The sequence below is a fragment of the Salvia hispanica genome, chromosome 3, assembly GCF_023119035.1.
Source record: "Salvia hispanica cultivar TCC Black 2014 chromosome 3, UniMelb_Shisp_WGS_1.0, whole genome shotgun sequence".
In the NCBI taxonomy this organism is placed as follows: Eukaryota; Viridiplantae; Streptophyta; class Magnoliopsida; order Lamiales; family Lamiaceae; genus Salvia; species Salvia hispanica.
Window position 1 is genome coordinate 15,334,138 of NC_062967.1, and position 21,585 is coordinate 15,355,722.

Below are 21,585 nucleotides of genomic sequence, written 5' to 3' on the forward strand. Positions count from 1 at the left end.
GTTCGGAAACCAGAGAGAAAATCCGCGGTCTAGTATTAAAAGCGTCACATGGAGAAGTCGCTAGCCATCGTCAATTCTTTGGAGAATTAATAAGGTATTACTCCCTCCGTCCGCTTTAGCAGTCCCATTGACTTTTCTGCACTCGTTTTGTAAAAATGATACTCCCTCCGTCCCAGTTTTATAGTCACATTTTTCCATAAAAGTCCGTCCCACATTTATAGTCACATTTAGAATTTTCCATATTTGGACATAAAATTTTACCCCATTATTCACTAAAATTACACCCATATGCCATTATCAACACAAAAATAAACCAAAAGAAAAATAAAAAACCAAAAAGTCAACAAGGGACCCACCTTCAACCAACTCACTTAATTTATTACACACTCTTTCATCTCACTTCATTTATTACACACTCCACCATCTCACTCTTCCATCTCACTTCATTTATTACACACTCTATCATCTCACTTCATTAATTACACATTCCACCAATTCCTTTAAACCCGTGCCCTAACTAAATGTGACTATAAATGTGGGACGGAGGGAGTAATACATAGTTAAAATGGAGAAATAATAAAGTAAAAATTAGAATAATATAGAGAAGAGTCTTATCTACATTATTCTCTTTTTTACTTTATTATTTCTCCACTTTAACTATTTATTATCATTTTTACAAAACGAGTGCAGAAAAGTCAATGGGACTGCTAAAGCGGGACGGAGGGAGTATTTCTGCTCCGTAGAAAAGCATGTTTTAGGTTTCAATTATACTTAAAGCATGATCAATTCAAGTTATGAGCATGATACATGTGAGAATTACGCGAATAGAATTTGTCTAAGTAATCTGCTAAATATATCTGATTATAATGTGATTTATTTGTTCGATTAAATTTTCGATCGCTACCGCTGCCAGTTCCTTCAATAATAAATAGTAGGGTCTCATACATTAAGTTAATACAATTGTATTTATTATAAAAATGAATGTATTGTCATTTATTTTTTCCTAAAATCGAATCTAGGTGAATTTCATATCCTACCCACAGTTTTGCAATATTGAGTTGTGCCTCTGTGGTAAAAAGTTGGCAAGAGTTGTTGCCACTTTGGAATGTTTGAGTTCAATGGTGTGAATGGAGCATTTTTAATTAGTAGATGAGTAAATATTATTAAATGTATATGACCTATGTAAAATAAAAGGCTATAAATTCTTGAGTGGCACGGGATTAGATGAGTAAACATTCTTGAGTTAACGCAAAAAAATATTACTACTACTCTACTTAGACCAAAAATGATATTATGGCAAACTTGGTGGACCAAAACATATGTTCTCTCAATATTTTAATAATGAAGAGATATTAAATAGGCCGAAATGCCCTTTTTGAGAGTATTTTCGCCCAAAAATAAGTTTGAAACAGGGAAAAAGTGACTTAAATGATATTAAATCGAAGTTCATGGTACTCAGAAGATACTTTCAAATGTTAATGAACAAAATTGATACCTTGACAAAGTTCGCTGAAAAAAAATGTCCCCTCTATACTTTATTCTCACTCCATTTACTTATTAAAATATTTATTTTGTAATCTTCCTATCCAAAAGAAATACTCCGAGACTATAGGATGGAGGGAGTACTTTTTAGTCCATCAATCAAAATTAGTACTTCCTCCGTTCCGTAGAGTTGAAGCATTTCTATGGGCATAGAGATTTATAAAGAATACATATTTAAAAAGTTAAGTGCAGTTAGATTGAGAAAGTAAAGTATAAGAGAAAGTAAAGTAAGATCGTGAAAGTAAGTAAGAAAGATAAGTGTATTGACTTTTATCAAAATAGGATATGTGCCAACTCTCATGAAACATCCCAAAAAAGAATATGTTTGGCCAACACTAATGGAACAAAGGGAGAATTAGTACTCTTTTATTTTTTGGAAATATTTTTACCACACATTACACTATAAATTATGTGGGTCCTACTATCTAATTATACTATCTTTTTTCTCTTTCGTACTTTACTAATTTTACGTTAAAACTCATGTCGTTCTCAAAGTCCATTTCTATGCGACGGAGAGAGTCCTAATTAATAAATAAATTTAGTAGTATAACTTTTTTATTAATATAAGAGTAATTTTATTAACAATACTAACTTTTTCCACATGAAGTGATGATATCGATAATTGCCCAAAAATTCTGGGTTTATTGGTGGCATACGTAGAAACATTAGTAAAATTCTTATAAATTTTAGAATATTTTCAAGAAGAAAAAAAACTGACCAGAGATGCGGCCATAAAAATCAATAAAGCACCATCCTTGAGTTGTCGGGAAAAAATCATCATTTTCGGACTACTAAAGTAAACCATGCAAAGAAAATGAATCAAAAATTGAAGAATGGAGAGAGATATCATGTTTTTTTCAATCAACCATCAGTGTTCGTTTGTCACAATCAATCATTAAGTTAATAAAGTTGACTTATCATCTAATGAGTTCTAATTAGATGAAACAACAAATCACAATGATATCAAATCAAATAAAGCTATGTTTCACATTGAGAAGACACTTTAGTGAAAATATGAAGTTTATTTGTTACACTCACAAAATTGACTGTTGATATTAGTAATCTTATCATAATAGTATCATATGCAGTTAAATCTTCATTGCATAGTGAATTTATTTTGCAAGTAATAGTACAATATTCTTTATTTGGAGGGACAATGACTTTGCATGCTCATTTACTTTCTCCAAATGGAAGATAGAAAAGATGGAGTAAGAATAAATAAAGGCAGTTGTGCAGTTTTCCTTGTATACGAAAGGTATTCATTTTCACCTCCAAACGTTTATTTTGAAGACTTTCCATGTTTGGATGAAAGGGAAAGGAAATGTGGGCACACCCTCATTTCTAGCCATTCATCCATTTGAGGATATTATTGTCCTAGGTGAAAAGTTTAAAGTGATATATATACAATGTATCCACTTGTTGTAAAATCGGATCGGGACTTGTCGATTTGACTCTCGTTTTTTTTTACAGTGATCAATTTATTTGTGGTCTAAATTTTCAAATTCATAAGAATCACTATACATATGTAAAATCTATTAGTATTATTTACTATGCTGACAATAGAACTCATTCCAAAAGACTTGCACGCAGAGTTTGTAACAATCGATCCCCTTAAGGGACAACGTCCTTTTTGGTCAATAATGATCGCGACTGGTTAAATAAAATGCTGGTATTTATATTTAACATGTTCACATAGGGAGAACGATTTTCAATAGCTTTTCCAAGGTTTTCAACAGTTTTTTGCCCTGGTTTATTCGATTGAGCCAGAAACGTCGATTATGGTTACTAAACCAAAACCAGCTGTCCGATTAAAACCTAGCAAACCTAGAGACAGCCATTAAGCTTGGACTTTAACTATAGTGTTGAAAAGGTGAAATATAGATTTCCTTTTCAAAAAAAAAAATTCTCGTGCTATATTTACAAAAAAGGCACAAAACATTTGTCAGCATTTTCAACACGAGAGACATACAAACTCACCGGCCGAGAATCAAACGAAGAAGACAAAACAGGCATGTATGAAGTGCATCATGGAACAGAAAAATCAGATATAGGCTTCACGGAATCACTGCAGCTTATGAGATATGGTTGTTACTGTTTTTACCTTTCTTACGTCGCCAAAATAACCTCTTGAAGAAACTCATGCCACCATGTTTCTTACGAGGGACAATGTCCATTGGAGCAACAGCAGTTTTAGTCTTTTGTTCGTGATTCATCCCATTTGGATTAGCATACTTGGCCGAAAACTCTGTGGCCTTATTGGTACTTAGACCGGAGTTTACAATTCCATTGCGCTTCTCATTTTTAGTATTGGGAGAGGGAGAAGCACCGCGAGTATCATTGTCCTCAGCCAGCATTTTGTTGAGTAGGGATGATTGCCGGCAGATATTTTTCGCAGCAACAGGAGAGCCAGCAGGTGCAGATATGACCTTATCCAAAAGAGCTGCATTACTAGGTGAAGCCAATGCCTTCAATTGCTTCCCGAGATTTAGGATTGTTTCTTGGCACTCAGCTAATTTTTCTGAAGCTGCAGTGATCTCCCAATCCTACAACATGCATGAGATAAGTCGTGTTGTGAATTTACATCTAAATGTATCGTTAGAAGCAAATGTCTAAGCTCAATGAACATGAAACGGTTTCGCTGCATAAGTTTTCTGGTCAAAACAATTAGAGGCTCGTTTTCTCTGGTAGCAAATGTATCATAAAAGAAGGAGAGACAATAAAAGCAACGTCACATATAAATCCCATGTTCTCTATGGTGGAAAGCATGGAAAAATATTACTATCACATCAACAACTCAAGAATTGAAATGAAAATGAGGGCAAAAGGGACCGCTCAAAACTTTTTCCATCCTATCTGGTGTAAAAATCTACCCCGACAAAATATGTGAAATAAGTAGAAAAAGGGTTCAAATATATGTTTTGCACTCTTTTCCATCAAAGACAATGCACCCTATATCCATGATATTTTGAAATGACCATCCCATCATTGCCTAAAAGATCTAACTAAAACATGTTTCTTGGAGAGAAAAAGATGATGTTCAAGGAAGCTAGTTTACTCATTGATGATGCACGGCAGCTTAAGAACATGGTTTCATGAAGCTAATGTAATGGTTTCACCTTTCCAGCTATTCTCCTGGAATTGTTCGATAACTTCGTAAATAGTTATAGCATTGCATACACAAGTGTGCTGGGGACTTGACCAATTTTGTAATATCTAAAACTGTCACTCAAGATGTAAAACTTGACCAACATCCTAAATTTTTGGATATCAGGTGCCACAGATTGAATAGGGATAACTTACATGTGAGAGTTGCTTCTCCTGGTGTTTTCCGCCATCTGAAACTTCCTTGCTTGTCATACTGAAAAGCGAATAAATTTAGAAAAAGTCCCAACTACTTTACAAATGAAAAATCACGAACACATGTACCTTTTTAGCTGTATCTGCAACTCATGGCATGTTTCTTCCAGTCCCTTATAACAGTTGTTTTTATTTTTCAGCTCATTTTCCAGAAGTGAAATCCTTTCGCAGGCTTTTACTCGTTGTTGATTACTTTCCATAAGTTGGGCCTCAAGGTCTTCTTTTATCATCTTTTCCTTCCCAAATATCCCCTCCGATTGCTCTTTACCTTCCATTTCAGTGTGAAGATTCGTATTCCCATTTTCAGATTCTTGAGGTTGAATAACGAGGCACTCACGCATGGAGGTTTCTGAGTGAAGACAGCCTTCTGAACCTGTGGCCTCTGCTGATCCCTTATTTGTCCAGTCAACATTCCATATTTTAACCTCTTCCTTGAAAGGAAGCTCAAGCGCCTCCATTTTATTAGTACTGTTAGGCATGAGGCCAACTGCTTCGGTTTCTTCCTCACTCTCACTTCCTGAATCATCCCAATCTAAATGATTCCTGATAGCGTCCTTCATGCTTGAAACGTCCTGAAGGGAAAAGCAGTGGCTCATGATCCACTCCAAACTAGAAGCTATCTGGAGGACAAACTGTTCGAGATTCGCAGTTCCAATCAAAAAATCGTTGCATGTTTCAACAAACTGCTGCAGAATGGCAGAAAACTCATCAGTTTTCCACTGAAACATTCGAACTGTGTATCCTGTTGGGTTCCCTGAATTCTTATCTGTACCATTATCTTGAGAGTGTATATTTATTCCTTCAAGTAGCTCAAGAATTTTACGTATTGGTATGCTGATATTTGGCCCAACTTTCTGCCCACTCTCCTCTTTGGCAGATAGAGTTATATTATTTCCATTCTCCATACTTGAAATTTCATTTTCCTGAACATTATCGCCTCTTCCATTGTATAACGCCTCAGCATGATGAGCATTTGCACTGCCGCAAAAAACAGTAGAGTCTAAACTATAGTGGGCCAAAGCAGATTTAATCTCTTCTAGTAATTCTTGAGGATTTCGTTGAGATGAATGGTTATGCTCCAAAAGCATCTTCACCAGGTCACCAACCTTTTCAGGAGTTCCATTTCCTGCTACACACCCGGAACGAGTTTCCTTCTTTGGGCTAACATGTTCTGATGGGATATCACATATTGGCGCACAGCCCCCGGCGAGTTCAGATGAAAAGATAGCACCGGATGGAATTCCAGGACTACCATGAACTGCTCTACTTAGTTCAGAGGAACTTTTGGGACTTCCAGCTGGATCATCGAGTGAAAGTACTGCCAACTTTTCCATCTCAGCAAAGTCATCCATGAGATTCATGTCTGAAGTCGCCATATGGCTATGAGATGGTGTACTTAATTGTTTCTCATTTTTTAAATCCTCGAGATCCAATATCATAGTAGAAGAGCAGGATTCAGCACAACTAGATTTGTCATAACTGCCCACCTCAGATGAAGCAGCTAGTGAGTGCTCTTGCACGAAAAATGGGTATTTACCTTGTTCTGCAGGTACTTGGCCTTTAAGTGGTTCTCTAATAAGTCCTGCAGCTCGTGAAAATTTGGAAGATGTACGAGCATACGTGTTCCGAGAAATTTGAAGCTCACTCGATCTCTTGTTAAGGGCTTCTTTAAGAGCCTTGTTCTCTTCTACCATGGTATACAATTGCTCAGTCAACAGATTTATTCTCTCACTTGAAACCTCAGGAATCATTTCAGAGGATAATTCCGCTGAACTAGTAAGAGAAAGATTCGACTTTCTTTGGTTCATTTCAGCATGGTCCTTAGCAAGTGATTTGACTTCATTCCTCATTTTTGCCAAACTTGCCGGTCCAGGCAACCTCTTTTGAATAAGCAGACGCAGCCCTTGACATTCTGATTCCAATTTTGCAATCTTTATAGCACTTTCATGCTGATGCTTTTGAGCAACATCAGCTATTCGTCGATTGAATTCTCTCTCCTCATTACGAATGTCAAGCTCCTTTTCCAAAACATGAACCTCATACTTCAGAGAGGCATTTTCTTTTCCAGTGGTTTCTGATCTTAACAAAACGGCATTTAAGTCGGCCTCTAATCGAGTACTGTATTTTCCCAAGTCTTCAATCACCTTGTCCTTCTCTGATAAAGCATTACTTAGCTGTGCATTTTCAGCATCTAGTTTGGCAAGTTTTTCACTTGCCTCCACTATCTGTTCACGTAGAGCAATCTGTATCTTTTCAAAATCCTCGGATGATTTTGTCAATGCACCATGAACTCTTCTCTCCTGCTCTTCCCGAACAAATCGCAGTTGATGCATACACTCCTTCAGTGCTGCGTCCAAATGGTGCACTCTTTCTTCAGAAGAAGCTTTCTGCTGTAACACTCTATCAAGTTCTTGTTTTAAACCTATAGCTTCCGTCTCTGCCTTCTCCCAGCCTAAACAAATAAATTAAAGATGCGAAAGGAAAGAATCAGCATCAAAGTCCAGAAATCCAACTCAGCACAATGAAATGTGTAATGCAAAAAGGACACGAGAAGATATTTAAAATACTGTTGGACAGTAGATCACCTAAAATAGCCTCCTCTGCAATTTTGACCTGTTTCTTCACTATATTATCCTTGGCAATACAATCAGAGTGGGAAGATGAAAGCCTTTCATTCAATATCTGGATATCTTTTTCAAGACATGTCTTCTCATTCGTAAGTTTCTGCACCTGTAAAACAATATCTTCATTTCGTTCCATCTCAGGCAACAAAACTCTTGAATCAGGAGTTTCGACAAACAATACATCACTTGCTACTTGCTATTTGAGTGTTATACGTTTCCCTGTGTCTGTCCTCAAAGCATTAGGCTCGATGCAATACATCACTTGTTACTTTAGAGAAATAGCAAAAAAAGAGAAGCCTCAGCATTCGAAAAAGCTCGCGCTGATATGGCCTAGAACAAGATTCTAATTGAATGCCAAACTCACCAAACTAGTGACTTTTGGCCTAATTAGAAAACTAGCATTATGTAGAAGACAAGTCTCTTTAGGTTTGATTACACTACGTATTAACTGCCTCGAAGGTTGTAGTTTCCAGTGTGATTATCATTATGATGTAGGTAAAAAGAGCCAATAACAAAAGATTTATGGTTGAAGTATCATCACCATCAGATCCATTCTAGATTTTGTTACCAATTCAAAAGAGGGAATCACATGATATTAATGAATTCCAGAAAGAAGCTGCCAGTCACAAAAGTACTAACACTATCATCTTAAAATGGCAATGCCAACATCATCCAGAAGGAATCAAACACAAATAAGAAACAAGAACTGAGTAAGTAAAAGACAGACCTCAGTTAATTCTTCTTCGTTTTTGCCCAAAGAGTTGCCTGCTTTATCAGCAACTAAAGTCTTCTCAGTAGATTTTTTCTTCCAAAGCCATGACTTTTGATCCATTGTGCTAGTATTTTCCAGCTACGATCGATTCAAATGATCACATTATTATACCTGACAGCATTACATTAATCACATGTTGAAAAATCTGCCCTAATCACTGGTCCTCACCAACTATTTTCCTCAAAAAGACAAAAAGTTGGATCACATCACAAATCAATTAGTGAATCATTTTCAACACAAACGAACAAAAAAACACAAATAACAGCACACTCTGATTAATAAACAAGCAAGGGGATAAATTGAAGTAAAATAAGCATGAAAATTACCGAAGAGGAGGAAGTGGATATTTCAAATACATTGCACACACTCACGGAATGCTAATTGAAAAAAGGATGAAAACTGGCAACACAAGTTTGAAAAGCTGAACAACTTTTCAATTGAATAATGCAATTAATAAATTACTCCACCTTTGAGCAAAATGCACTTCAATCCAAAAGTAAATTTGAGAAACGAGGTCGAGGACCAAATGCTGTCTCTCTCTTTGAATGGAGTGGATCTGACATGTGAGAGTTGAGCGGATTGGGTTTGGTTTGAAAAGGAGTGTGGGCGGGTTGCTTTAACCTCAAGGGCAGGGAGAGAGAGGTCTCATTTTCATTTATGACGATGCCTTCCACCAACCATACATCCAAATAACTAGTACTATTACATAGAAACGTGGGCTTATACACTAAGCTTCTTCTTTTCGGACAAACACTACACCATCTTCTAGATTTTTATTTTAGATTTCATAAAATAACTTTAGCTATATGTTTCTTTGATTAAATATATACTAGTAGTAATAGTGTGTTAATGTGTCATGCTAAATATTTTCAAGTATCTCAATTTTTTTTATATTTCATTTGTAATAGTGGATGTTACTGCTCCAATTTTAATTTCCACTTCCCCATTATATGTCAATGGGTTTATGGAGATTCGTTCTTATTGAGTTTGGGGTTTTATTTGATCAAGATGGGTGTCAGTCACACTATAATTGATTTCACAGTATTTTTTGCTTCACACCATGTTCTCTGACTATGATTAATTTCTCAGTATTTATCGAGTTATAGTACTTTTTATTTTTTATATGGAGTACTTATTGTTGTTAGACATACCAATTATGGCAGCTCAATGGCAAGAAATGTTTTAGAACGAATTAGAGACAGGAGTTAGAGTTTTGATGCCAATATTTAATTGTTTTATTGGCATGCTTAAACATGCCAATGCCATTAGCGTTTTTCGATTTTTCTATCTACTTATTATTGTTTGCTATATCAATTATGGCAAGCAATGTTTCAGAGAATCAACAATGGGGCGGACGATGCGACGGACGATGCATCGCATCGTTCATCACATAGTCCGCCATTGCAGCATCCCGCTCTAAGCCCACTCCTTAGTCCGCGGACTATGCACACATTTTTGCATAGTCCGGCCTAGAGTCCACCCCATTGCAAGGGGGGCGGACTATAGGCTAGGCTATGCACACATTTTTTTTTTTGTTTTTAATTTTTTTTGTATTTTCTTATATATATCACCAGTTTTTTTACTTCATTTCACACTTTTCACTCCACTCTCTTCCCCATCTCAATCTCCCCAACGATTTTCATATTTGCAAGCATAAAATATAAAAAATAAATACCGACAATAGGATATGCCTTTAATTTGTGGTGTTTTTATATTTTTATTCTTGCTAATTGATATATTTGCAAACATAAAAAATAGAATTAATGAATTTTTATAGTGTTTAAATATTCAAATAATAAATAAAATGCTTAGGGCGGGGCTTAGGGCGAGCTATAGTCCGCCCCATTGCAGGTAGAAGGGGCGGATGATAAAATGCTGATGTGGTGATGCATAGGGCGGGGCTTAGGGCGCCGTATAGTCCATCCTATTGTGGATGCCCTAGGGCGAATGGAAAACCTGGGTTTGAGTCATGATGCCAACATTTACATTTACTTCCCAAAGATTTAAACTCAGGTCTTTCTTTTTGCTCAAGACACAGCTCAACTACGCTACTGACTTGATAGTTTTCAGTGTCAATGCTATTGGTGTGTTTGAACCCGCCAACTTAATTGGCATTTTTTTTTATTTACATAATGCAAGGAAAAAAAAAAAAGGAAAGGAACAGCTTTTTTTTACGAAACTCACCCCAAAATTGAACTTTTCCTTGACATATTCACAAAATATTCTCATGTACACAAATCATTTTTATGCTAACCAATCCCTAAAATCGATCTACCTATGTAAATGATGCTAGTGGTGGATTGACCATATCGTCCTTTTTTTAATATTTTGTTAGTTACTACTTTTTTATTCTAATGTCACCGAGGACTTGCAAAATTACTCGGATTGTGGATATTGGGCAATCTCCAAGTTGGCTCCAAAAAAAATTGATTCTGCTTTAGCCACATCCTAAAAATTTGGATGTAAAATTTATTCCCCTTTCATGTTCAAAATTCTTTCATAATGTACAAGAATTATTATACAGGCTATACATTGATTCATTCACATGCTCAATAATACACTAGTACTAGAACACAGAGCATCCTAAAAGAGAGGCTGGAAAACAATGTAGAAAATGCACTCTCAATAATAATCTCGAATACAACAACACATCTCCCCGTTTGTAGAATCAAAGGCGCGTAAGAAGAAGTGTCAAAAGTGTTACGAAAAACAAACAAGATCGGCACGGCCTGGTAAACGGAGAACCACTGATAGGCCCTTCTCGTGTCTCCGTAGGAGATAACTGCGATGGAGGCGGAGGCGAAAGCACTGGCACATCACACGTACCAAATGTGGCATTTGCCTGCACCCATTGATACTAACTCATTACTCACTTTTCATTAACAAACTGATAGTTTGTTTTCTCAATTAAGAATGTTTCAATCACATTTACCTTAATTTTTGTATTTTATTAATTTTGTATTAAAACTTTGTGTCATCCACTGCTAACACTATTGATATAAATAACAATTGGTTGATGGTGCTGGTGCCTCCCCTAGCACCCCCGATTCGATATTCTCAACACACACAAGGCACAAAGCAAGAAACATGGGTGCATACCTTGCAATAGGCAATGTTGCCACAGCCACAAGTTAGCTGACCATTTGCTTGGTCGACAGCCTCCGCGGCTCCCCCACCGTCGCTCCTCTGCAGCCAAGAAGTTTTGGACATAAATATTTCTAGCATTACTCAGTTGGTTGTGTTTGAAAAGCAACATTGTGAGAATAGTTTTAGTACCTTGTAAAAATCAACTGCAATGAAATTAGGCCACCGGTTGCCGCTAGCAGAATAACAAGTTCTCATCATGCTAATCAAGTCCGCAGAGTTGTCGACGCAAGCCTCAGATGTATTCGGATTAGTTGGAAAGTAGTTCATCAGCACCAACGACCTTGACAATGTGCTCATCCCAGATGACTCGGAGCGACTAGGGCACGCGCTGCCTTTCAGCCCGCCGTTTCCATCTACATCATACATCATACTCATTTACGATAGAGTAAGGGTACAATATCTTTAATTGAGAACAATGGAAATATATTCCTAGCAGTGGCGGAGCCAGAAAGTTTTATCAGGAAGAGCATTTTGGACATAAAGAGGACAGGGGCGGAGCCAGAAAATATTCATGATAGCAATATTTTTCGACTCACATTGATTTTCCACGACGTAGTTCCATTCATAGGCGATCCCTTCGGAGGATTCCTTGGATGACTTAGAGGTGAAGACGACGAGACGTTGATTCTTCTGTGCCATATCATCCACCGTGGGCCAGTCTTGGCCATTTCTTGGCATTCGCGAGAGCGGGAACAAGTACGGGGTGAGGCCCGATGCATTGAACACTCTGGAGAGGCCTCGAGACGACGACACGTAATCTTCGATGAAGAGGGTCACAATCTCTGTGGGGTTTCCTTCAAGGAACACTTGAATTTCTTTTAAAACATTGATAGCTGGTTGCTGCATATAAATCAATTAATTAATTACCACAAAATTTATTCAAGGTTGTTGAAATCCACAAATATATGTATATGTACTTACGAATGCTGTGACATTGAAACACTGGCCGTTGAAGGAGTGGCACAACCAAATGTCGTTGTTGAAATCGTACAAATCAAGCATAAGTCCTCGAACGCCATTCTACATATCCAAAAATTGAAATTATATTTAGATATAATATGGCAACAAACCATTTTTTTTCCTCAAATCCGAGACATAACTCCAATTATAGACTAAAGTATGATTTGTATTTCTATATAATAGTACTAATATAATAGTACTATGAATTAATTTCTATTAAAAATTGTTTTTTAACCATTAGATCTGATCGCATCATACAATTACATGCGTAGGAGTCCACCTCTGTCTAATAATTTTGAGGACATGTTCTACCAAAATAACCTGTGCACCAACTTGTTCGGACAGTGGTCCACTTTTTATATCGCCACTTTCATTTTTTTAATATTTTTTTCTTTAGTTGAATTTCGTTATTAACAAGAATTCATTTCACCAGATTAGGATACATGGTTATTCTTGTCAAGTACAGTGTCACTTTCATTAGATAAAAATTGATTGTTAAAGTTGATAAATTCATAAGCAGAGTGCGTATATGACTTTTTAAAATTCTAATTTTTCAAATAAATAGTACTCCGTACTACATTAGTTACTGTGTATAATATAATATTTTATTTTATTTTCGTAATATAGATATTATTGAAATAGTTAGTGTAGGGATGATGAACACAATGATATATGAGAATCAATATCTTCCCTAAGTTACGACCTCAAATTATTGAGTCTTGAAAAATCTATGATCATCCCAACAGCAATAATGCACTTATAGTCATAACTAACATTAATTTGTTAAAACATGGAGTAACATAATTGATTCAGTCCAACTAACCACTAAAGTAGCAAGAGTAGTTGATAGGCACATGACAACTACAATGACTAGAGCAGGATTAGGACGGTTCACGGTTATGTGTATATTTTAGACCAAGTACTATAGTGTTAATAACTTAAAATTATGACTAAATAAAAGTAGTTAGTCCTTACCTTGAGCTGATCAGTGATGGAATCCTCCTGATTGGTCGGAGCTAGAAGAGACGACCCGGTACCCGAATTTGACCCGGTCCGAGCAAACGAATTGTGGGTAGTCAGCCATGTGTAATTGTTAAACGGCAGCCCTTTTACCTGTTCAAGGTAATAATTTTATTTGTCAACAAAAATATAAATTGAAAAGTATTGTGTTCATACTATTACTATACCGTGGAGGTGGGAATTATCGGGTGGATCCGGGTGCACCGTGGCCTTGTGTTGCCATTGGCCGGGCAAGTTCCGCATGTTAGGCCGGTGTCGCAGTTGTTGCTTCTTGTTGAACATGTTTCGCCAATCTGTTCAAAAATGTAAAATTCAATCCAAATATAGCAATTTAATGATAACTGGCATGGCAAGATCATCACCTTGAGACAGGATGAATAGCCCAGGAGGAAGAAGGCTATGAATAAGAACAGTGTTGTGTGCAGAGAATTTGGACCCTGCATCTTAAAATTTAAGAGAGAGAGAGAGGGAGGAATTTGGTGGGTTGTGAAATAAATGCTTGAAGGTTTAGATTTTAATTAGGAGTTGAGACATATATACATATGGAGTGGTTGTGCTTTTGAAATTGGACTAATTACATTTATCAACTTTTTCATTGGTATTAACGCGTTGGAGTATCTCGATTGCTTTGATTTTTATTTGTTACTGAATACTTTGATTTTTATTTGTTACTGAATACTTTGATTTTTATAGACTTTCTTTATTTTCTACGGTTTTTTATGACGGAAATACTTTTTGACAAAACAAGTGGGGTAATTTTTTCAAATTAATATAAACAAATAAATGAATAGGTTTGAAGGAATATTTGGAAGGGAGCGATTTGGGGATATGATGCACGGACTCATTTTTAGGGAAATGTTATACAACATAGAAGTAAAGTTAATGCGAAAATTATTAAATTAATTAGAGTGTATTAACTAAAAAGATTACTCAATAACCTATCGATTCTAATGAAATACTATTAACTAAGAAATAATCTTTTGGAGTTAAGTCATTCTAAAATCGGTAAATGGCAGGCAAATGGATTTGCTAGGATGATGCGTTTGAATCGAGTCTATACATTCAAGATGAGACGTTACTTTAGGAATCAAATTTATTCTAATTTTGTCGGCAAATTCAAAGTATTGTCGTCGAATAACTATGTTAATTAATTTAAAAGGGAGAATGAAGGTATAGTAACTTTTTTTTATCAAAATTGAAGCTGATTAATTTAGAAGGGAGAATAGAGAATAACTTTTTAATTCGCAGAACTGAAGCACACGTGTAGTGTTAATATGGTCCATAATATATAGGTGTCTTGATTAATGTCATAATGAAAATCAAATTATAATTTGTATCTTCCTAGCTAGATCTCTTCATATTCATACACGTATGAATATCATAAAATTATGATTCATAACAGGCCCAAACAAAAATTCACAACAGATCAATATAGACATTTATTCGTTTAACTTGTCAACATATCCATCCTTCATCATATTGGACCACGTGTAAAATCTCTTTCAAGATGAATATTGAGAAGTTTGGGTTTTTTCTAACTAATTGATTGAAATTGGATTAAATTATATTTTAGATATATACAATTAAGTCAGTCATTTTTTTTTAGTCAATTATATATATTGCTGACTGAGACTGTCAAAATTCCTATCCACATTGTCCGCTCATTTTGATACTATGATGAAATTTTATCACAAAATCAAGTAGTACTATTACAAGTGAAGTAAATCATGAGATTTATATAGCAATTTCAGCTTATATTAAACATTTTACTATATGAAAAGTATATTTGCTTGTTTCACTTGTTATCGGGCACCATTTATCAAGATCAAGAATGATAAAACCTAATGACAACTTCAACTATTAATTTTCCAGTTGAGTGTGAAAATATTAAATAACAACTTCACGTAACTTATCTTAGAAATAGACTATTTCTTCTTATACTTTTCTCTTTCATTCATCTCTACAATTTAATTTCACCAATTGGGTACTAAATGGATTTTGAATATTACCTTTTGATAAAAGTAGAATGTGAAAACTTTTTTTTTGACATTAGTATTTTTTTATTAGCACTGAAGAGACTACATCCATCAATCCTCAGATTATGTTGGCTGGAGTGTCCATATCTCAAGGTCAAAACATTCCGAATGCAATAAACCCGGCCCAGTCAATAATTCAAACTAAATCGGAAGTCATTCTTTAATTCTGCAATTAACTTAATGTTTTCGAGTAAACCAAAGTTTTGGTATTTAAAAAATCAGCTACGTACCTACGTACCATAATCCTTTCTTGCAAAGTTTATGATATTAAAAAAATATGTTAAAGTTGAAGTTATAAATTAAAAGAAAAACGTTATAGTTAAAGTCATAAATTATTAACTTGTCTGTAACACAAAAGCTTGATATTTAATTGTTTAGGTTAATTAAGATGCTTTGAATTTTTAGTTAATGAAAATATTAATTCCGTAATACCAATACACTCGTTTTATTTGTGCGATACTGCGATTGCAACACGTGATATGTGGTGATGAATAAACAGTTTTTTGGGAAGATTAAAAATAGGATAATACTAAGACCATCTCCAACCATTTACACCAAACTCAAATCTATTTTTGAGTATACGTCACACCATAAAGTAGTTTTACTCCAACCATTTACACTAAATTCAAAATTTACACTATTTTTGGGCTCACAAAATTTTTGCAGTAACACCATATTTGATGTTGTTTCACAAAAAATACCAAAAATAAGTTTGAGTTTAGTGTGGTTGAAAAATATTTCTACACCAAAACTCATTTTTAGAGTATAGTTGGAGATGGCCACTACTCCTATATATTTATATCCATCAATCTTTTGTATTCGTACATCAATAAAGTAGTGCAAAAATTAAATTGGGTTATATAAGTATGTAATTTAATTATGAGAATAATGTGGTAGAAAATTGTGAGGTCCAAATACGTGAAGCTCGAGGATGATTTAATCCATTCCCTACTCGTAGGCCCAACCCGATTGCACTCGCACTACAAATCCTAATTAAATCGGTGCCTACCTTTTTTTATAAATTGAACTCTATCGTTCACATCCTCACATATAAAGTTAACCCGGCATATTTTTATGTTTAAGTCATTACAGGCTCAACCCAATTATAACCCGATAATATCGAGTTGGGTTAGGGTCGGATTATAGTTATATGCTAAAAAAACAAATTATTGGTTTTTATTAATTAAAAATATTAAACTTTAGATTTAAATCCTAATAAAATTTTAATCATGTTATAACAGGTTTTAATTGTGTAATTAATGGTAAGGCTGACATTTTATTGCATGATATGATAATCCGCACGAACATGCACGAAATTCTTGGGTTGAGACCCAATAAGAACTCGATGATTTTAGGTTGGGTTAGACTTTAGAGTTTTACCTTATTGATTTGGGTCGATATCGAGTTGACATGATAACTACCAAAATTCGCACGGTTTGCCAGTTCTATCCACAAAATTTATACTCTCTACGTCCCATTATAATCAATTCATGTTCTTTTTTTTGGGACGCCCCATTTAAAGTAAGTCATTTTTTGGCAACATAATTATTCTATCTTACTTTATTTACTCTTACTTTATTCGCTCTTTACTTATTTACTTTATTCTTTTTTCGTAAATATTATTTTCTTAAATCTTATACCCAAAAAAGAATTTCATTAATAATAAGATGAATATATTTTTTGTGAAATACAATAAATTAATAGATATAGCCGCTCTAGCTTAGAAGGAAAATCTGATTTTTTTCACAAGGACAATAGGAAAAGGCTATGGTCGGTACCCGATTTTGTAAATTTATTTATGTAAGAAGAAGATATTGTTTTGAGATTTTTTAAAATTTTATATTATGAAATTATAATAGTATCACTCATTCATGTAAAAAGATAAAATCTCATTCCCCACTTCTTCCACTCATTCCTTCCCTTGTAAAATTATTTTCTTTGGCGGCATCAAGGCATCCAGGCAATTAGTAGTAGTACTTAAATTAAGTATTAGTAGTATATCCCAAGATAAAAGAAAAATCAATAATTGAATTGATTTAATTATGTTTTGCAACTGTACACTCCAAAATCTTGGAAGTCATAACCCCAAATCTATTGTCTATCATATACAAGTAGGATTAAATCTTAACAAAATCTGTTCCTAATTAAACATTGAGATCCCAATCCCATCACCTAATCATGACCCAATCACGCGAATCACACCAATCCGGACTCCGATCACACACCAGCCCCCGCAGCCTCTCCGCCGCCCCACTTCCCATCTCACCACCAAACCAACACCCATTCCCCGTCGAAAATTCCGGCGACGCAATCGAACACGTCACCCAATCCGCGAAATCCAACGGCCCTCGCGGCGACGACGTGGCACCACTCACCTTCACTCCCGCGAAATCTCCATCACAAACAAACGGATGATCTAACAGCATCTCAGCCGTCCATCTCTCCCCCGCATCCCTCACAAATATCCTCCCAATAAAGTCCCTCCCTTCCTCCGACAACTCACACGGCATCTCCGGCACCTCGCCGCCGCCGCCGATTCGCATCAGCAATCCCCCCAAATCGGAGCACCGCCACGCCGGAGATCCGGATAAAAGTTCCACGATCACGCAGCCGACAGCCCAGATATCCGCCGCCGGGCCCTGATCGCCGCCGGCGACCATCTCCGGGGACATGTACAAAGGGGTTCCCCTCAATTCGAAGCCGGAAAATTCCCCTTTCCGCTTGGCTAGCCCGAAATCGGCGATTTTCACTTCTCCGCCGTCGCCGCATAACAGAATGTTTTGGAGCTTGATATCGCAGTGGATAAACCCCAATTTGTGGATGTAATCGAGCCCTTTCAGCAATGCTTTCGTGTATCGCCGGACTTCAGATTCCGGCAACCGGCGATCGGCGGAATTGGCCAATTTGTCGGCGAGAGAGCCGCCGCGAGCGTATTCAAGCAGCAAATTTTGCAATTTCTCGCCGTTCTCGTACGAGACGCTCTCGCCGAAGCAGGAGATTATCTCGGAGCAGTCCCTGAGTTCGTCGAGGATGAGTTTCTCTCTGATGAGAGAGGACGAGTGGGAAAAGCCGCAAGACTTCACCGCCAGCAATGGAGGCAGCGGAGAACTGCGGGTTCTCGGCGCCGCGAGGCTCACCGTCGCGAAACTCCCGTGCCCCAATTTCTCGCCGCGAATCCAATCCATCTGGAGAGATTTTTTCGAAGCTTCGTCTTGTTTGGGTTTTGGGAGGGAATAGGGAAAAAAAGAGAGGGAAATTTGGGGATTCAAGGAAATAGGGGTTTACTATATGTAATGAGAAAAAGGGGAATTTCCATATATAAAGGAGTTGCCTTATGTGAATTTTTATTTATTTATTTATTTATTTATTTATTTATTTATTTTTAATTATGGTGTGAAAGGTGTTTAAAAATTAAAAAGCACGTGGCGGTATAAGGATGTTTTGTACACGACTACAGGAAATAGAGATAGCGCGGCTCGTGTTTGAAAAACGTGGTTAATTAATTTGTGGATGAATTTTAAAATTTTGTGAAGGTCGCCGTCAACACGCCAAGTATATTGTTTTTTGTTTTTTAAATATTGTTGTGATTTGTGTGCTATGACCTTTTGAAATCCTTCTACTAAATAAATTCATGCACTTTCACTATTAACTAATGATTGTTAAATTATTTATTGTTACACATAATATACGTGTTTAATGATGAATAAGAATTGGTGTCGAATTTCTAACAAAATCATATGCGATGCATGTATTTTATTGATTGTTGGTGTGCTAATTAATAGAGGTAAATTGTATTTACCTAATTAAAATAGGTATTAAACGAACTTGAATTTAATTTCATCGGTGAATGCACAAGAATTAAATACTAGTAACTTTAATCCAGTTATTCAATGTATTAGAACTAGATGTGTCTAATATTGTATCTTGTGATAACATAATTGAAAATCGTAGTTAGGATTCGTTTATTTGTTAGAAAGTAGTGCTGGATGTGTTGTTAGGGGAATACAATTAATCAGTTAACATATACCAGTAATAATTAAAATAAGTTTTTCTTACTAAATTATTAATTAGTTAAATAATAACAACGACGGGAAGCGATCAATTGCTAACTAATTAGTAATCTCAAACTAAGACTAAATCTTAGCCATTAGATTAGAAGATCTAGTGGTTGAAATAATGTCAAATGAATTATATTTGTAATTAAAAAAAATACTATATAAAATTAGAGGATATTAATGTCAATTCTCTCTCATTAAAATCATCTTAAAACTTTAAATTTACGTAACTCTCTTGATTTAAATTATTTTTTCGCAAAAAATATATCAAATTAAAGATAATTTTATAAGAATTCCAACGAGATCTCAATTGCATATGTCCCGACGACGTTCGGATGATGAAATTTGATATTTTTTATTTTAGTTTTCGTAAATGTTGATAACCAGATTTATATCAACAAATATATAAAAAATCTTGATAAAACCATGTAAAAATCTCAATAAAACCATGTAAAAATCTCAATAAATATGTGTTGATTTTTTGTTGTTCTAGTGTTGATATTCTTATGTCATATTGTTGATATTTATAATACACTATGTTGATATAAAAAAATATTTACGAAAATTATCATATGATAACATAATGACGATATTACCATTTTGTCTACTATTTATTGAGATTCGTAAAATTTAATCTCATTCACTCATTTTAAAATCTAAGAGTGGAGATTTGGTCTTGATTTTGGATTAGGGTGCTATAAGCATTATAATATGACCAATAACAACAACAATTTATAAGATACGGAGTACTATAGTTGTGATCCATATTTTAAAAATAATATTGAGATTTGCTTAATAAGTTAATTACTCCTTAACTTAAACATAATAACAACAACAATAATAATAAACTAATATAGTTTGTATTTAAGTAAAACAATACAAATTAAATACTATTACTTAGTATATAAATATGGATAAATCCTATTTTCAAAAGAAGAATATATACCTAACAAAAGATAGAAAATAAGATGTCTTGAAAATTGTAGTACTATAGAATTCATTTTAGTTATAAATTATAATTTGTGTTTGTGTATACAAAATCCATTAAACATATGAATTTAAAATTACGAATCAAATTACTTTCTAAGGTTAGAACCGAGAGAAAAAGTATAACTTTATAAGTAGTACACAAAATTATTTTGATTTAAATTTTCAAGGGATAAAAACAACAATACATTCATATGTTACTTATCCCACTTAAATTTGTAATTTAGGAGATCATATCATTTTATGATATTGATATGATCGTAGCTTAATTTATAGTCTTTCTGAAAATTTGTTATCTTATTAGTTTATTAAACTTGTTAATATTAAAAACTGGGTCCATTTCGGTTGTAAAGAAATACTTCCTCCGTCCCATTAAATATACAACATTTGTTTTTCGGCACATGATTTTATGTAATTTTATTTTATGAGTTAATGAAAAAAGAATAAAGTAAGAGAGAATATGTTTTCATTTTTAGAAACGTTTCATTTTTATGGGACAGACAAAAAAAGAAAATGTTTCATTTCTAATGGGACAGAGGGAGTATATTATCTTGAAGAAGTTATTAATATTTTGAGTATTAATTTGGGAATATTCTAGTTTATAATGGTAACATATACTGTACAATTTTATATACGGTAACATCAATTTAAGTAAATTTATCCACTCATAAAAACATCAGTAATAAATTCAATAGGTAAGCTCATATGGTAAAATCAATATAAAAAGAAGTTAGAATATGTATATAAGAGAAAAGATAAATTTCGCCTAAAAATAATGTTGTATTATAATTTTGGAAATAACTAACCATAAATAAAAGGAGATTTTCCTTAATTAGGTTAATAGATCTGAAATGGTTTTATTAAGATTTTTTTTCATAAATTGAAAAGTTGAATACGTAAAGGTGGAAAGATATGAAATGAATGTGGACAAGCTTTACAAAATCCTACCAGTCACTGGCGGAACCAGCTAAGGCCAAGCCCCCGCTCCAGCGGGGGCTTGCCGGTGCTGTCCGCCATTTTTATATAGAGTTCTAAATTGGAAGCGGTGGAGAATATAGGTACAGAGAGGGCTGGTGAGAGAGAGA

At 34.9% G+C, this 21,585-nt stretch overlaps 3 protein-coding genes across 4 annotated transcripts; all 3 read right to left on the bottom strand.

Moving 5' to 3' along the window:
- Positions 1 to 3,458: 3,458 nt before the first annotated feature.
- LOC125212244 (filament-like plant protein 7) lies at positions 3,459 to 8,957 on the bottom strand. 2 transcript variants are annotated; one of them, XM_048112352.1, is made up of 6 exons: positions 8,763 to 8,957; positions 8,251 to 8,406; positions 7,485 to 7,629; positions 4,969 to 7,351; positions 4,843 to 4,900; positions 3,459 to 4,085 (listed from the first exon to the last, which is right to left on the bottom strand). In XM_048112352.1, the coding sequence occupies exons 2-6, from the start codon at positions 8,353 to 8,355 to the stop codon at positions 3,615 to 3,617; spliced, it is 3,162 nt and encodes a 1,053-aa protein (XP_047968309.1). In that variant the 5' UTR covers positions 8,356 to 8,406; positions 8,763 to 8,957; the 3' UTR covers positions 3,459 to 3,614. The 2 variants fall into 2 exon arrangements, with proteins under 2 accessions (XP_047968309.1, XP_047968310.1); XM_048112353.1 differs by lacking the exon at positions 8,763 to 8,957 and adding an exon at positions 8,622 to 8,730.
- Positions 8,958 to 10,756: 1,799 nt separating this feature from the next.
- On the bottom strand, positions 10,757 to 13,941 carry LOC125212245 (PI-PLC X domain-containing protein At5g67130-like). The gene is made up of 8 exons (XM_048112354.1): positions 13,785 to 13,941; positions 13,590 to 13,715; positions 13,378 to 13,515; positions 12,364 to 12,462; positions 11,979 to 12,282; positions 11,572 to 11,795; positions 11,395 to 11,481; positions 10,757 to 11,137 (listed from the first exon to the last, which is right to left on the bottom strand). The coding sequence occupies exons 1-8, from the start codon at positions 13,863 to 13,865 to the stop codon at positions 10,964 to 10,966; spliced, it is 1,233 nt and encodes a 410-aa protein (XP_047968311.1). The 5' UTR covers positions 13,866 to 13,941; the 3' UTR covers positions 10,757 to 10,963.
- A 3,525-nt stretch (positions 13,942 to 17,466) lies between these two features.
- Positions 17,467 to 18,749, bottom strand: LOC125212247 (mitogen-activated protein kinase kinase kinase 20). Its single transcript, XM_048112355.1, has one exon. The coding sequence runs from the start codon at positions 18,641 to 18,643 to the stop codon at positions 17,627 to 17,629; it is 1,017 nt and encodes a 338-aa protein (XP_047968312.1). The 5' UTR covers positions 18,644 to 18,749; the 3' UTR covers positions 17,467 to 17,626.
- Positions 18,750 to 21,585: the final 2,836 nt, after the last annotated feature.

Excerpts from the sequence above, each read along its gene's own strand:
- LOC125212244 (XM_048112352.1), bottom strand. The coding sequence starts at position 8,355 with ATGGATCAAAAGTCATGGCTTTGGAAGAAAAAATCTACTGAGAAGACT. Across the intron at positions 7,352-7,484 it reads TGCAGAGGAGGCTATTTTAG|GCTGGGAGAAGGCAGAGACG; the intron begins GTGATCTACTGT and ends TTATTTGTTTAG. Across the intron at positions 4,086-4,842 it reads AGGAGAAGCAACTCTCACAT|GATTGGGAGATCACTGCAGC; the intron begins GTAAGTTATCCC and ends TGCATGTTGTAG.
- LOC125212245 (XM_048112354.1), bottom strand. The coding sequence starts at position 13,865 with ATGCAGGGTCCAAATTCTCTGCACACAACACTGTTCTTATTCATAGCC. Across the intron at positions 13,716-13,784 it reads GCTATTCATCCTGTCTCAAG|ATTGGCGAAACATGTTCAAC; the intron begins GTGATGATCTTG and ends ATTTTTGAACAG. Across the intron at positions 12,283-12,363 it reads GTTTCAATGTCACAGCATTC|CAACCAGCTATCAATGTTTT; the intron begins GTAAGTACATAT and ends ATTTATATGCAG.
- LOC125212247 (XM_048112355.1), bottom strand. The coding sequence starts at position 18,643 with ATGGATTGGATTCGCGGCGAGAAATTGGGGCACGGGAGTTTCGCGACG.